The sequence below is a fragment of the Hyperolius riggenbachi genome, chromosome 3, assembly GCF_040937935.1.
Source record: "Hyperolius riggenbachi isolate aHypRig1 chromosome 3, aHypRig1.pri, whole genome shotgun sequence".
In the NCBI taxonomy this organism is placed as follows: Eukaryota; Metazoa; Chordata; class Amphibia; order Anura; family Hyperoliidae; genus Hyperolius; species Hyperolius riggenbachi.
Window position 1 is genome coordinate 246,323,428 of NC_090648.1, and position 15,527 is coordinate 246,338,954.

Here is a 15,527-nt window from a genome sequence, read left to right on the forward strand (position 1 = left end):
TCATACTACATGGAGGTGGTAAAATTGAACAATCATTGGCCAATCAAAATTGCTAGTGTGTACTAGCCTTTACAGACATGTCGCTAGTCTCTTGGTTGCTATAGAGTGGGGATGGAGAACAATGTGGCATGTAAAATGGAGTGGTATGGAACAGGAAGGGTAATGCTACGTACACACATGCGACAATGATCGTTCGTTGAGAACGACAAACGAACTTTTAATTGATGAAAGAATGACCTAAGTAAAGATAGTTTTAAAAGGTGTGTAACGATCTGATCGTTAGAACGAACGTTACATCACGTAAAGCAACTATTGCGCCTGCGCATAAAAATGAGAAGTTTCACAGAGAAATAGTGAAATGCGCATGTCAAGCCTAGTACGAACGACCGTTTCCAACGATGTACTACTTTTGCAAACGATCGTCGTTGGTTAAAATCCGCCGAGACAGAACTTTCTTTTGTAACGATTTGGCTCGTTCGTCGTTTGCCTTAATAGTCGGTGGTTCGTTTTTTGTAACGATCGTCGTTGGTAAAGATCGGGGAACGATCGTTACAAACAACTATAGTCGCATGTGTGTACGCACCTCAAGAAGTTAAACCGAAGCCTCGGACGAGATAATCCAGCAGGCCAAATCTCTTGCCAGCACATTGGGGCCGACATACACGTGCTAAATTTTTGGCAGGCCGAGAACCATCTAGAGTGTACATGAAGCTTACTTCTGCCAACAGACACTGTTTTGCAGATGTTAATTAAAGGGCAACTTAAGTGAGAAGAATATGGAGGCTACCATATGTTATTCCCTTTTAAATTAATACCAGTTGCCTGGCAGCCCTGCTGATCTATTTGGCTGCAGTAGATGCTGCATGATTATTTCTGGTGTTATGCAGACACTGCTGCAGCCAAATAGATCAGTAGGGCTGCCAGGCAACTGGTATCGTTTAAAAGAAATTTAATATGGCAGCCTTCACATCCTTTTCACTTCAGTTGTCCTTTAAAGGGAACCTAAACTGAGAGGGAGATGGATGTTTCCTTTTAAATAATACCAGTTGCCTGGCAGTCCTGCTAATCTTTGGCTGCAGTAGTGGCTGAATCACACACCTGAAACAAGTATGCAGCTTATCCAGTCTGACTTCAGTCAGAGCACCTGATCTGCATGCTTGTTGAGGGGGTTGTGGCTAAAACATGATCAGCAGGAGAATTAGGGCTCGTTTCCACTATCGCGAATCTGCATGCGTCCAACGCATGCGGATTCGCACATGTAATGCAAGTGGATGGGCCTGTTTCCACTGTAGCGTTGTTGAGGTGCGTTTTTTTCAACGGTGAAAAAACGCACAAAAGAGCCACAGAATTCGCCTGCGAGTGGAATGCATGCGAATCGGCGCTAATGTATTTGATAGGAAATTCGCATGCTGTTTTTGCATGCGAATTCGCATGAAATCAATGGAAAAGCACACAGGCATTGCCATGGTTAAAAATTTGCATACATCGTCATCCATGCGAATTTTCGTGCGAATTTGCATCTGCATGCGAATTTTGCCGCAGCGATTTCGCAACGCAATAGTGGAAACGAGCCCTCAGGCAACTATTATTTTAAAAGGAAAAATCCATATCCTCAGTTTAGGTTCCCTTTAAGTGTCTTCCTGAAGGTGTGCACAGTCTCCTAAATGGCAAGATAAAACAGCATTGCATGTTAGGTCAGTGGGGTTAAAAGGCACCTACTACCACCTCCTTTTAAAGCAGAACTACAGTAAAGGTGCCCATACATCAGGCGACTTGGCGGCTGATCGACCATCCAATTTGATATTATAACTGAATTGGATGAAAATCGTTGCCTCCAAGTGCTTGCTCGACAGACAAAGTGACCAATTTCGGGACAGAAATTAGTTGCTTTGTCGATCACGCATGCAGCAAGATGTCAGGCTGAAGTTGGTTGGTCGGGTGTGCGGCGGTACGGCAGCTATTTCCGAGCGAGCGACAACATGATGAAACTCCCACGTGCCCCCCGTGTGCATTTATACGGTACCTGTCCTGTTGCAGCCTCCGCGCGGTGTCCCGTAACCTCCGGGCGGCTATCCGTACACGCTACTGGCGATTCGATTAAGAGATAAATTTGTCTCTTTGTCGAATCTGCCCATTATCTTTAGGTCTATGAGCACCTTTAAACTTTCCCTCTGCTGCAATAGATTGTTCTTAAAAGTTAAACCAAACATTTAAGTGCCCAAAAGGGTTAAAGTGTAATTGTCTAGCATAAAATCAATTCTTTATTTTTTTTTTTTTTTTTAATCTGGTAAACCAGTAATAAGAATGCTAACCAGGCAATCCAAAAGTTTACCTGAGGCCCAGTGCACACCAAAACCGCTAGCAGATCCACAAAACGCTACCGGTTTTGGGAGCTGATTTCAGAGCGATTCTAGGTATGTTTAGAGAGGTTTTCTAAACATGCCTAGTGGTTTTGGGTGCGTTTTTGTGTAGCAGATTACAAATATTGTTACAGTAAAAGCTGTTACTGAACAGCTTCTGTAACAAAAACGCCTGGCAAACCACTCTGATGTAGCGTTTTTCAGAGCGGTTTGCGTTTTTCCTATACTTTACATTGAGGATGAAATGCTTCTGAAAACCGCAAACGTGCAGCAGGAGGCATGTTTGCGGTTTGCTACAAACCTCAAACCGCCGGTGTGCACCAGCCCATTGGAATACATTAGCCAAGCGTTTTTACAGGCGAGGCGGCCGGCGGATTGCATACAAAATCGCTCGGTGTGCACTGGGCCTGACTCTTATTTGGTACACACAAAATTTGGTACGCACAAAGGAAGTTGCAGGGCATGCTGGGTTGTCTTTTTTTGCTTCTCTACTTTCGCCTTAGACTTTAAGAGAACTGCAATCAATATAGGACACAGAGGCACATTCTGCATACTATCACCAGCCTCTGTGTCCTTATAGTGTGCCCCCAGCCACCCCCCCCCCCCCCCCCGTGCTCTGCTGTCACCCCCTTATAAGAACCGCCACGCTAGCAGCCGACTAGAGACAATCTGTGTGACGCTAGCGTGGTGGATTTTATAAGGGAGGGGGGGGGGGGGGGGGAACAGCAGAGCATGGGGGGGTGGCTGAGGGCACACTAGAAGGACGCAGAGGCTGGTGATAGTATGCAGAATGTGCCTCTGTGTCCTATATTGATTGCAGAAACCCACCTAGTGTTCTCCTTAACTAATGCAACCTAATTGGCTGAAGCCTCTTTCCCTCCTGTTTTTCCCTCCCACATCTGTTCTTCTCTGATTGGCCAATATTTCTCATGCTGAGACAACACACTTTCTATAGTGGAGGGTGAGCAATGCATACATAATCAAGCAGAGGAGAGTAAGAGGAAATGACATCAGGATTGGCTTCAAAATAACCATAGTTAAAGAGAGTCTGAAGCGAGAATAAATCTCGCTTCAGACCTCATAGATAGCAGGGGCATGTGTGCCCCTGCTAAAACGTCAATATCCCGCGGCTTAACGGGGGTCCCTTCGCCCCCAAATCCCCTCCGTACTGCCGGGGAGCGCTTCCGCATTGGGGCAGGGCTAACCGCCGCAGCCCTGCCCCACACGCGTCTGTCAGCGCGTATCTCCGCCTCTCCCCCGCCCCTCTCAGTCTTCCTTCACTGAGAGGGGCGGGGGAGAGGCGGCGATGCGCCGCTGATCGATGCAACTGGAGGCAGGGCTGCAGCCGTTAGCCCTGCCTCCAGGAAGAGAAAATCTGCGACCAAGAAGACGACCAAGTTTTGCGGGGGTGGGTTTGGGTGTGAAGGGACCCCCGTTTAGCCGCACGATAGCGGCGTTTTAGCAGAGGCACACATGCCCCTGCTAACTATGAGCTCTGAAGCGAGATTTATTCTCGCTTCAGAGAGTCTCTTTAAAATGGGTATTGCTAAGAAGGATTTCCTTTTTTCACTGTAGAAAAATCACTAAAATCAAAATGTGGACAGTGCAAATACACAGGTTATCTAAGTAGAGCAAAATATTATAAATATATATATATATATATATATATATATATATATATATATATATATATATATATATATATATATATATATATATATATATTTTTTTTTTTTTTTTAGATATTATGGCTGTCAGCTCCTCTTTAGTATGTTTTGTTCCTATTATTTGACCTTAGAGCCTTGTCAGTATGATGACACTGAGTTATCCAGGCTTTTGGTTTCTTTTTATCTCTGATGTCAGAAGATAAAAGGTATCATTTTTATACCAACTACTGTGTGCAAGTAAACTAAAATGTATTTCTATCTTCTTGACTACAAAGCTTTCTGACTGATTTTAATATCCCATTATTATATATTTATACAGTGGGTTAGTACATGGTACACTAAAGGAGGGTTAACACTGTAGGTAAATGTTTGCAATCTACCTAGAGCTCAAGGAGACCCATTTGAGAATGGCAAGGTGCACATTTTGGACAGAGTAGAAATCTGGTTCACAGGAGAGGTGAAAGGCCCATCCATTGTTTCTGAATGGTTCTTTCGTTTTGTCATAGGTGTATTTAAGAATATTCTTCATTTACTTGAATTGAAGACATTAACGCTGCAGAAACATCATCTATGTGTCCAGCTGAGGCCATCTTAAAGTGTAACAGGACGTGGTACGATGATCCTTTGCACACTCTCCCCAGGGTGTTTATAAAGAAGTATATTCAACTTTTTATGCTGCTGGTGTTCATGTTTCTACAATACAGATTGGCCTTTTATATGTATTCTCCGCTCCTGGAAGTCAGAGTAGCACAGGTAGTAGTAACAGATTTACACATTGCCTATAAAGACGTGTACTTATTCTGTCTACCCCGCAAAACAACATTTCCCTTTATTTAAAGCAGAATTAAATTTAAACACAAAAGTCAAATACTTACCTCGGTGGTGTGAAGCATCTGGTGAGTCCAGAAGCTTCCCAGATCATTCACTTTGCCACCATTCCAGAGTTGGGTCCCTCTTTATCTGCTGCTAACTGCACAGGGCATGTGCGATTATGGTCTCGGGTGAGTGTCTGAATGCCACTGCAACACCACAAACTATTTAGCAAACCATTCAACAATCCTCTGTTTAAAGAAAAATTAAATTAGCCTCAAGTGGAAACCAATTTCCATCTCTCTGGATTAATGTGAGCACAGAAATAATCCTCTAATTATAGATATTCTGAGGTTACTTAGGTAAAGAGACTCTGAAGCGAGAATAAATCTCGCTTCAGAGCTCATAAATAGCAGGGGCACGTGTGCCCCTGCTAAAACGCCGCTATCCCGCGGCTAAACGGGGGTCCATTCACCCCCAACCCACCCCCCGCAAAAGTGTGTCGTAAAAAGGTCGCAGAATTTCCCTTCCTGGAGGCAGGGCTAACGGCTGCAGCCCTGCCTCCAGTCGCGTCTGTCAGCGGCGCATCGCCGCCTCTCCCCCACCCCTCTCAGTGAAGGAAGACTGAGAGGGGCTATGGAGAGGCGGAGATACGCGCTGACAGACGCGCGTGGGGCAGGGCTGCGGCGGTTAGCCCTGCCCCAACCAGAAAGCGCTCCCCGGGTGTATCGAGGGGGATTTGGGGGTGAAGGGACCCCAGTTAAGCCGCGCTATAGCGGCGTTTTAGCAGGGGCACACGTGCCCCTGCTATTTATGAGGTCTGAAGCGAGATTTATTCTCGCTTCAGACTCTCTTTAGGTGAAGGTTTCAGACTTGCCACCAGTAAACAGCAGTGAATTTTTTATAAGGTCAGATTTGCTGGATCCCTCCAGTTCTGCAATGCTCTCCAACCAAACAAAATACAGCCATTTCTTTAGTTTTAGTTTCAACACATTTTGGCTTGTATCAGTTCTATAGCATACAGCTGATAAGTAAAAAAAAAAAAAAATAAAAAAAAAAAAAAATAAAAAAAAAAAAAAATCCACGTTTCAATATTTAAAATGCCTCACACCATTTTAAAATGTGCTAAAATTAATTTTCTACACCATCCTTATTGGAAAGATAATGTTATCACGTACCTTCTGGTACAGGCTTGTCTTGAGGAAGTTCTGGCATATTTTCATCCAGCAGGTCAGCAAGAGACTGAGAATTTGCCAATAATTTTTGATAAGATGTTGCAAATTCCTCAAATTGCTTGTGCCTGTCTTCACTCAGCTCCCCCTTGGTATGAAGGATGCGCCTATCTCAGTATAAACACAGATATTTAGACATTTATTTCAATATTGCCAAATTAAGTAAAAGTGGTTTAGTTACACAGTCTTTTAAACACTGTAAGGATGTCTGATTTATTTAATTTCCTATCATCCTGATTGTATCTAGAATGGCTTGACTTGGCTTCTTAAAGGAAAAGGCAAGGTTTGCTGGCATTGACTTCAAAAGAAGCTACATTAACCAAAGTGATGTATTCTTTTTTATTTAGTTTGAATTTGTAAGGTGGTAATACAACGTTTTTTTCTTCTTTCTCTTACTGCTGCAGTAAGCACAGGAATTTACAGTAGTTTGTATGTGGAAGTCTGGGAATCAAGTGTTCTACCTGGCTGCTTTGCATCTTCCTATAAGAGGTCACTGCACAGTGGTATTTCATTACTCTCCTGATTCATTTAAAAAAAATGGAAGTAGTAAACACCAGATTTAAAATGGCACTTAACCACTTAAAGAGAACCTGAGGTGGGATTTAATTATGTTAGTGGGGCACAGAGGCTGGTTGTGCACACTAACACCAGCCTCCGTTGCCCCATGGTGTGCCTCCACGACTCCCCTACGCGCCGCTATACCCGCCGCAGTGCTGGGGACACGCAGCGTGTCGCCAGCACAATGTTTACCTATGCGGTGTCAGTCAGCGTCGCTCCCCCGCCTCCTCCGTATCGGCGCTACCCGCCCACGTCCCTTCCCTCCAATCAGCGGGAGTGAAAGGACGCGGGCGGGTAGTGCCGATACAGAGGAGGCGGGGGAGCGGCGCTAACAGACAGCACATAGGTAAACATTGTGCTGGCGACACGCTGCGTGTCCCCAGCACTGCGGCGGGTATAGCGGCGCGCAGGCTGGTGTTAGTGTGCACAACCAGCCTCTGTGCCCCACTAACATAATTAAATCCCACCTCGGGTTCTCTTTAATGACAAGCTGACTAATAACGTCCAGCTAGAGCCCCTTAATGGCTCCAGGACGTTTTTATAAGTCAGACAGCGCTGCAGTCGATGTGCGCGCATTCACGCGTGCGTGAAAACAGTGGAAAGGGGAAAAAAAAAAAACTCTTAAGAAAAAAAATACACCTATATTTCCAAATGCTATATTGTCACCATACTTTGTACTACAGACATAATCAAAATGTCGTGATAACCAGGACAAATAGCAGATAAAATGTGTGGGTTTTAAGTACAGTAGCAGTGTTTATATTAAAACTACATGGGGATGAAATTGGAGAAAGTGTATTTTCCATTTTTCCCCTTGTTTTTCCCCTTTAAAATGCATAGAAAAAGTAATTACTGAAAACAAATATCAACCTCAAAAAGCCCAATTGGTGGTGAAAAAAACAAGACGTAGATCATTTCATTGTGATCAGTAGTGATTAAGCTATTGGCAAATGAAAGGGATGAGCATTGAAAGGTGAAAATAGCTTGTCCGTTAGGGTAAAAACACCTTTGGGGTGAAGTGGTTAAAGAGAAAGTGAAGCCCAAAATTAAAAAAAAAAAACTCAGATACTTAAGGAGAGGAAGGCTCTGGGTCCTAATGAGCTTTCCCGTTCTCCGCAGGCTCACTGTTAGCAGTGCACAGCCAACTTAGTTGTGGCTGCTATCTTCCGGGTTGGGGAGACTTCAGCAGCCTTCAGAGACACTGGGGCTTCTGAAGACGGGACACTCCATACTGCGCACGCATGAGCGTGCATGCGCAGTACAGAGCCACCGGTCTTCAGAAGTCCCAGTGCTTCCGAAGATTGCCGAAGTCTCCCCCGGCGGGAGATACAAATGGAGGAGCCTGCTGGAGACCGAGGACACTGGGAGGAGAATGGGAAGGACCATTAGGACCCAGGGCCTTCCCTCTCCTTAGGGAAGTATCTTTTTTTTATTTTAGGCTTCAGATTCACTTTAAGTGAAAATAAACTGATAAGATAAATAATGTGCCGTATGTATCCTATTGCTAAAAATGACATAGATATCCAGTTTTATGTTACGTTAAAAATGTATATTGTTTTGTCTCAGCTCAATGACACAGTATGTCCCTTACCTCGGCAGTTAGACCAAGTGGGTAGGGGACTACGAAGTCAGCAAGGCTGGTTACTGACAGAGAAAAGCTGTCACATGATGTAAATTAGCACTTCCAGGAGGCTTTGAAATAGAAAGCAGTGCTTGAAAACTGGTAGCTACAGGTTAGCGAGGTAATCATAACTTATTATAACATAATATAACATAATTTTTTCCTTTAGGGCCCTTAAATACAGCTTTTTAATTGGGGAAGCCAAAAACGTCTATGTTGCCATATGCTATGATGCCTTTGCAGATGTGCAGAACTCACCTGTTCTGGCGTTCTATGTTTTGCAGTTCTCGGTGGTCTCGTTTCAGGTGTTTTGTCAGAGAAGTGAAGTATTCCTTCAGCAAATTCTGGAAAGGCTGCTGTTTCTCTGGGCTTATGATCTCACTGGGAGGAAAGTTGAGACCAAACTTCTCAGACACGTATTTCACTTTTCTGGGTACCAAACCTGCTATGTCATCACCACAGTGACGGCAGAAGCTGATAACTACTGACACATGAGCATGAGACTCACGATCTGCATTAATAATGTTCTTCAGCTGCTCATAGATTAAGGAGAGGCCTTCTTTGTCTGTGAAGATGCCAATAATAGTCAACTCAGCGATAAAACGCAAATCTGTTCTCAGTTTAGTTATATTTGGGGTTTTCTCCTCTTTGCGAGCCTCAAAATGCTTCTTCCAGACTTGAAGAAGGGACTGAGCAAAATCTGCATATCGCTGGTGAAAGAGGGAACACAGATGTACTGCACAATTAACATCAGAAATTTTCAGTTTTGCTTCCACTATGGAGGCAGCAGCCTCTGCTATATATTTGCTGAGGTTAAGGCCATTGAAATCATGAGATAAAGAATCTCTCTGCTGCTCAGTAATGGTCTTCAGCTTCTTTACAAAGGCAGTATTTTTCTTTAGACTGGAATCCAATCTGCTAAAAAAGTGCTCTTCAGGTCGGTGCTCAGGAGCATTTTGATTCTTGCTGCGTAGTTCTTTCCTGGCCTGGTGTCGCTCCCAGGCTTCTTGGTGCAGCTGATGGGCTTCTTCTTTCTCTCTGTGCAAAAGGTAAACAAAAATGGACAGTTTAAACTTTCTTATCAAGGGGGAACTGTGCAGCACGAAAAAAGCTAATGTCCAGTAAACAAGTTACATGCAAAGCAGAACTAAAAAATCCTTAAAAAAAAAAGTTTCACTTACCTGGGGGCTTCTGCCAGCCCCCTTCAGGTAACCTGTGCCCACAAAGTCCCCAAACAATCCTCTGTTCCCCCGCTGTATGTGAATCTAGTGAGGGTATCATGCTGGTGCGTGAAGAGATGTAGCGTGACAAAGCAATACACAGTGCCAATGAGAAAAGCGTAGCCAGAGACGGGCCGAGGTCGTTCACGAGAGCAGATTGCTACAGTACAGAAGGGCTAGGCAAAATCGTAATCAAATAACAGGCAGAGTCATACACATAGGCCAGATGTCAGTCGTATTGGAAGGATTCAACAGGAGCGAAGTCAGAGTCAGGCCGAGTCATACACAGATATCAGATGGCAAAAGTACAGAGGGGTTAGGCAGATTTAAGGTCAAAAAGGCAGGCAAAGATCGGTACACAGATCAATATACAATGTTACAAATATATAATACTGACTGACTAGAGTACATATATATCGCGCTGATGCGCAATATATGAAATGTAGCTCTCACAAATTCTCACTAACTAAGGGCCAAGAACAAGCGAACTGATTAGTATCAAGGCCAATGAGCAAGAGCACTCTTGGCCTTAAGTACCCAAGAGGCAAATCAAAAGCCCACCCCCAAAATTAACAGCACCTCCTGCAAAAGGGTGTCAGACACGCCTCCTCAGCCTATAAAGGCTGCTCTGCCCCGCGCGCGTTGGTCTAGACGTACTGCGCATGCGCCCGCGCTGAACCACCGCCGCAGGGGTGCTGGGGATGCCACTGGAGGACAGCAGAGCGGGGTCCCACTCCGCAAGAGAGTACCGCCGGAGATGCCGCGGGACTCGCCGCAGGAAGGTAAGACTATTACAGAGGGTAAATTCATTAGGGATCCTGGATCCCCGGTGACTGACAGTAGGAGCTGAGAGAGTAGCAGCTTGAGTATACTTTTGCAAGCTCACACACTCCAGTAACCTACTCCCACTTGTTGTATTTATGAATGTGTCAATTGTATGTCAGTTTATTAGATGAGCAACAATTTTCCAAATCAAGGATTAATTAGGATTGTCGGGATTTAGCATTTTGGTTTGATATTGATCCCTATTTTGTGTTTCTGATTTGTAAAAATGTATACAAAAGTATTTTAATTTTCATAGTTTTCCATCATGGTGCCCCTTTAAGGGGAGTCCGAATATACATTACAAAAAATAGTTTCTTGCAGCAGAAATAGCTAAAGAAAAAAACAATTTATATCTTACTTTAACTGAATTGCAGCTTCTTCTTGATCATCAGCCTTTTTCTTCTCATCATCTTGCACTTGCTTTTCCTCGGTTTTCCCTGCATCCTCCTCCTTTTTCCTGCTGTCTTTGTCCTCTTTCTTACGCCTGTCATCATCGGTTTTCTTTTTCTTCTCCTCGCTGACTTTTGACTGTTCCCTTTTGCAACTCAACTTCATCTCATCCTTGGCTCGTTCTCTGCTGCCCGTTGCCCTCTTTTCACTACAATCTCTTGCCTCTCTCTCCTCCATGCTTGAAGGCTTTTTGCGCTCAGCTGGCATTATCTATCCAACCCAGACCTGAAACGTATAACAAATACATGAAAATTCTTAGTTGAGACACCAACACACAGGTTGCTATGAGATATGCCACAATATCCTCACCACTGTTTTGATAACTGAGCCTCAATGCTGGACAATGCCTGCATATAAAGACACTTAAATAGACCAATACAGCAACATTAATTGGCATTTCTTGAATGATTAAAAAAAAACCACAATGACCTAGAAGTAAACATCTATATAGGCTTATAACAGTGTGTTTATACATGGTGCTACTTCACAAACACCAGTTATCAAAAGAGTTTTGTCAAAGGGGTAGGCCCAGTTCACATTGACAGTTTAAACCTAACACCAATAAAACACCACTCTATCTTGTACATGTAACCAAATGGGAGCATTAAATCTGGTGGTTGTATTCAGCAGTTGAACAAAGTCAACTGAGTGCACGTTGAAAGCATGTCCTACTCCCTGTGAGATGTCTATCGACATGTGACCACAGTAAAGCCTCCAAGACATGAAAACTTGCTGCTGGACCTTTGAGAAGTAACAATAGTTGTTGGCACGCTTATACAAGTTATTATTTGAACTCACTATGTACCATATATTTTACGACAAACAAAAACTGCAAATTTCTTAGAGCAGAGAGTAAATTTTGACAATTGTTCTACGTTAACCTCCCTGGCCTATCACTTCCAATGAAACTCAATACATTAAAACAGCAAAAGACTATGCATTTATTATCTTTACCATGAACTCTGACCCCCGTCAGGTGTACATTGAAAAATGGCTGGTCGGCGCATGGTGAAACCAAAAGACGGCTAACCCTGCACCAGCTGAAACTCCTGGGTGGCGCTGATGCTATTGTGTAACCTGACCATTTTTTGCCCAGGGCATACACATCCTGCGGTCTCAAGCACTTTGGATTGCCGATAGCTGCTTACAATTGCATGTACTATTACTTTTAAAGCATTTATGGAGGGCTCACACAGCACAATGCCACAAATAGTCTTACTGCATGAGCTTGCTTGTGAATACGTCCATCTTTCTGCATCGTAACTATGGCATGCCTTTAGCAGCATAGGACAAAACATTCCGCAAACTATTGTTTCTTTCAGTCATTTATACTAACTCTTCCTTCATTGATGGCATCTCAACTTGAGTATCTTTAAAGAAAACCTGAACTGAAAATTAAAATCAAAACAAGCATACACAAGTCATACTTACCTTCCATGTAGTCTACTCCTCAGTGTCTTTCTCCTGTCCCGCGCCCTGTTTGTTCACTGTGATCAAGGGAATTTTCCGTCCTCCATTTTGAAAATGGCCATTACCCCATAACAGCTTTCTGGTCAGCACACAGTTAAACTGTAACATCGCCCACTTGAACCATAGGGAAACATGGACATTACCTGGTACATCAGTTTTCCTCTCATCTATAACTGACAGCAACTGATATTTTACTGACAGTAACTGATATATTTGAGATCTGACAAAATATTGTCAGAACTGGAAGGGATTATTGTCAGAAGAAAATGGTGAGCTTCTGAGAGGAACTGATGGCAAGGTAACTATGCAATGTTCATTTGAAGTTACCTCATGTGTTTATTTTAAATATTTTTACTCAGTACAGGTTCTCTTTAAGGACACCTTAAGGCGAGAGGAATATGGAGGCTGCCATATTTGTTTCCTTTTAACCAATACCAGTTGCCTGGCAGTCCTGCTGATCTCTTTGGCAGTAGTAGCGTCTTAATCACAAACCTGAAACAAACATGTGGCAAATCCAGTCAGACTTCAGTCAGAAACACCTGATCTAAAAGCTTGTTCAGAGTCTATGGCTAAATGTATTATGCCTGGTACACAACATGCAATTTCCCGTCAGATGGGTCAAATCATGTGTTTGACAAGTTTGATCTGATCATTATCTGATCGATTTTGTATATAAGTGATCAGAAACGTCAGGAAATCAGATCGGACCCGTTTGAAATTATCAATTCAACCCGTTTGACGGGAAATTGCATGGTGTGTACCAGGCATTAGAGGCAGAGGATAAGCAGCACGGCAAGGCAATCTGCACTGTTTAAAAGGAGGTAAATGTCAGCCTCCATATTCCTCACACTTTTAGGTGTGCTGTAAAGTAATCCTGCAAGGGAAAAAATAGTGCTCCCGAGTGGCCTGCGCAGTAGAGCGGCCCCAATCGGGCTTGGCTATTTCCGCCGGAACCCGAGGGGTAATTAACACCAGTGGTGCTCATCCAGATTCCGGATATCCGACCTTTTTTCAGCTATCGGATTTGGATTCCGGATTTTTTTTCAAATCCGGATACCAATCTGTGGATATTTGGTCACATACCCCGAATATCCGGATCTGAATACTGTAACTAAGAAGATGACATCATTGAGCCAATCAGAGGGCTCCCAGCAGAAGCGCTAGCAACCAATCACAGAAGGGAACCTTGGCCAGCCCCACCTGACCTCACTGAGCCATTTAGAGGGCTCCCAGCCTAATCCCTGGCACCCAATCACAGAAGGGAACCCTAGCCAGCCACTCTGTGGGTGCCATGATGAGAAATCTTGTCCTGTGTGACTGCTCAGTCACTGAGAAACATGCTGCAGTGCGGCTGGCCTAGCAGTGCTGTATACAGTTGTAAACCTAAAGCTGTTCAGTGATTAACCCCTTCACTATTGTTGTATTGTTAATTAGCTCGATTTCATTGTGTGACAGAGTGTGTGCTGTGCTTCAGGGCTGCTGCTGCTGCTATGTGTCTGTGTGTGTGTGTGCTGTGCACAGACCAGGTCAGCTGCTGCCTGCTGGCCAGCTATTAGCCTTAGCTAGCTACAGTATAGGTTAGGGATAATAGGGAATAGGATTACTGTGTTATTGTGTAGTTAGTACTGTAGTACTGCAGTCAGTGCTAGTAGTTGTTAGAGTAGTAGTACTACTGTGTTAGCTTACTACAGAACTGCTGTGCTGCTGAGCAGTGCCAGTATGACAGTTAGTGTCTTCTCCTCTGCTGTCTGACTGTCACTCGGCACGTGGCACTTGGCACACGGCCCTTGGAACGTGTCACATGGCAATTGGCACCTGTCACTTGGCCAAGTGCCGTGTGACACGTGCCACATGCCAAGGGCCACGTCCGGCATTCTCCTGGCACACGTTACACCTGCTGCTGCTGCATTGTCCTGCTCCTGCTGCTTGTGCAGCTCCCACCGCCAGGGTGCCACAGGCCACTGATACCACCTATATTTAACCCAAAACACAATTGCTGCATAATTTTTTGGAGGTGTCTGGGGTGAAAACTTTATTGTTGGGCTTTGGACACAATGGCCTCAATTCACTAAGCTTTATCAAACACTTTATCAAACGTTTGATAATTTACCTCATAAGTAAAATCTAATTTTGAATTCACTAAGATGTTGTTATAGATTTATTGATCGTTTTATTGTTAAATATATAACACCATAATGAATTCAAAAGTAGATTTTACCCATGAGGTAAATTATCAAACGTTCGATAAAGTGTTTGGTAAAGCTTAGTGAATTGAGGCCTATGTGGGCTACACAACTGCTGTCTGGAACCTAGGCCTGATGTTACTGGATAGCCATTTTTTTTTTTGGGGGGGGGGGGGGGGTGTTTAACCACTTCCCGACCGCCTAACGCACAGAGGCGGCCGGGAAGTGGACCCCGCAAGGACCGCCGTATAGACGAGAGGCGGCGGTCCTTGTAAGGGCATGGGCGGAGCGATCGCGTCATCCGTGACGCGATCCTCCGCCGGCGCCTCTCTCCGCTCACCAGCCGCAACATCCCGCCGGCCATACGGAAGCGCCGGTGGGATGTTAACCCCGCGATCGCCGCATACAAAGTGTATAATACACTTTGTAATGTTTACAAAGTGTATTATACAGGCTGCCTCCTGCCCTGGTGGTCCCAATGTCCGAGGGACCACCAGGACAGGCTGCAGCCACCCTATGTCGCACCCAAGCACACTGATTTCTTCCCCCCCCCCCCCCTGCCCTAGATCGCCTACAGCACCCCTCAGACCCCCCCCCTGCCCACCCCCCAGGCCCCTGTTTGCACCCAATCACCCCCCCTAATCACCCATCAATCACTCCCTGTCACTATCTGTAAACGCTATTTTTTTTATCCCCCCCCCCCCCTGCCCCCTCCTGATCACCCCCCCCCCACCCCTCAGATTCTCCCCAGACCCCCCCCCCCCCTCCCTGTGTACTGTATGCATTTATCCCCCTGATCACCTGTCAATCACCCCGTGTCACTGCCACCCATCAATCAGCCCCTAACCTGCCCCTTGTGGGCAATCTGATCACCCACACCGATAGATCGCCCGCAGATCCGACGTCAGATCACCTCCCAAGTGCAGTGTTTACATCTGTTATCTACCCTAAACACCCATTAATTACCAATCACCCATCAATCACCCCCTATCACCACCTGTCACTGTTACCCATCAGATCAGACCCTAATCTGCCCCTTGCGGGCACCCAATCACCCGCCTACACGCTCAGATTGCCCTCAGACCCCTCTTATCAATTCGCCAGTGCAATATTTACATCTGTGCTTCCCTG

General features: G+C 44.8%; 1 protein-coding gene across 4 annotated transcripts in view; it reads right to left on the reverse strand.

Annotated features, from left to right (window-relative positions):
- The window catches only part of LOC137563524 (regulator of nonsense transcripts 2-like), a 113,450-nt gene that overhangs the window by 83,079 nt on the left and 14,844 nt on the right, over window positions 1-15,527 (reverse strand). For all 4 annotated transcript variants that reach the window (XM_068276098.1, XM_068276099.1, XM_068276100.1 and 1 more), the window contains exons 2-4: window positions 10,652-10,968; window positions 8,507-9,286; window positions 6,016-6,176 (exon numbers count right to left, since the gene is read on the reverse strand). In XM_068276098.1, coding sequence (XP_068132199.1) covers window positions 6,016-6,176; window positions 8,507-9,286; window positions 10,652-10,950 — 1,240 coding nt within the window. In that variant the 5' untranslated portion in view covers window positions 10,951-10,968. The remainder of the gene's footprint in view (window positions 1-6,015; window positions 6,177-8,506; window positions 9,287-10,651; window positions 10,969-15,527) is intronic.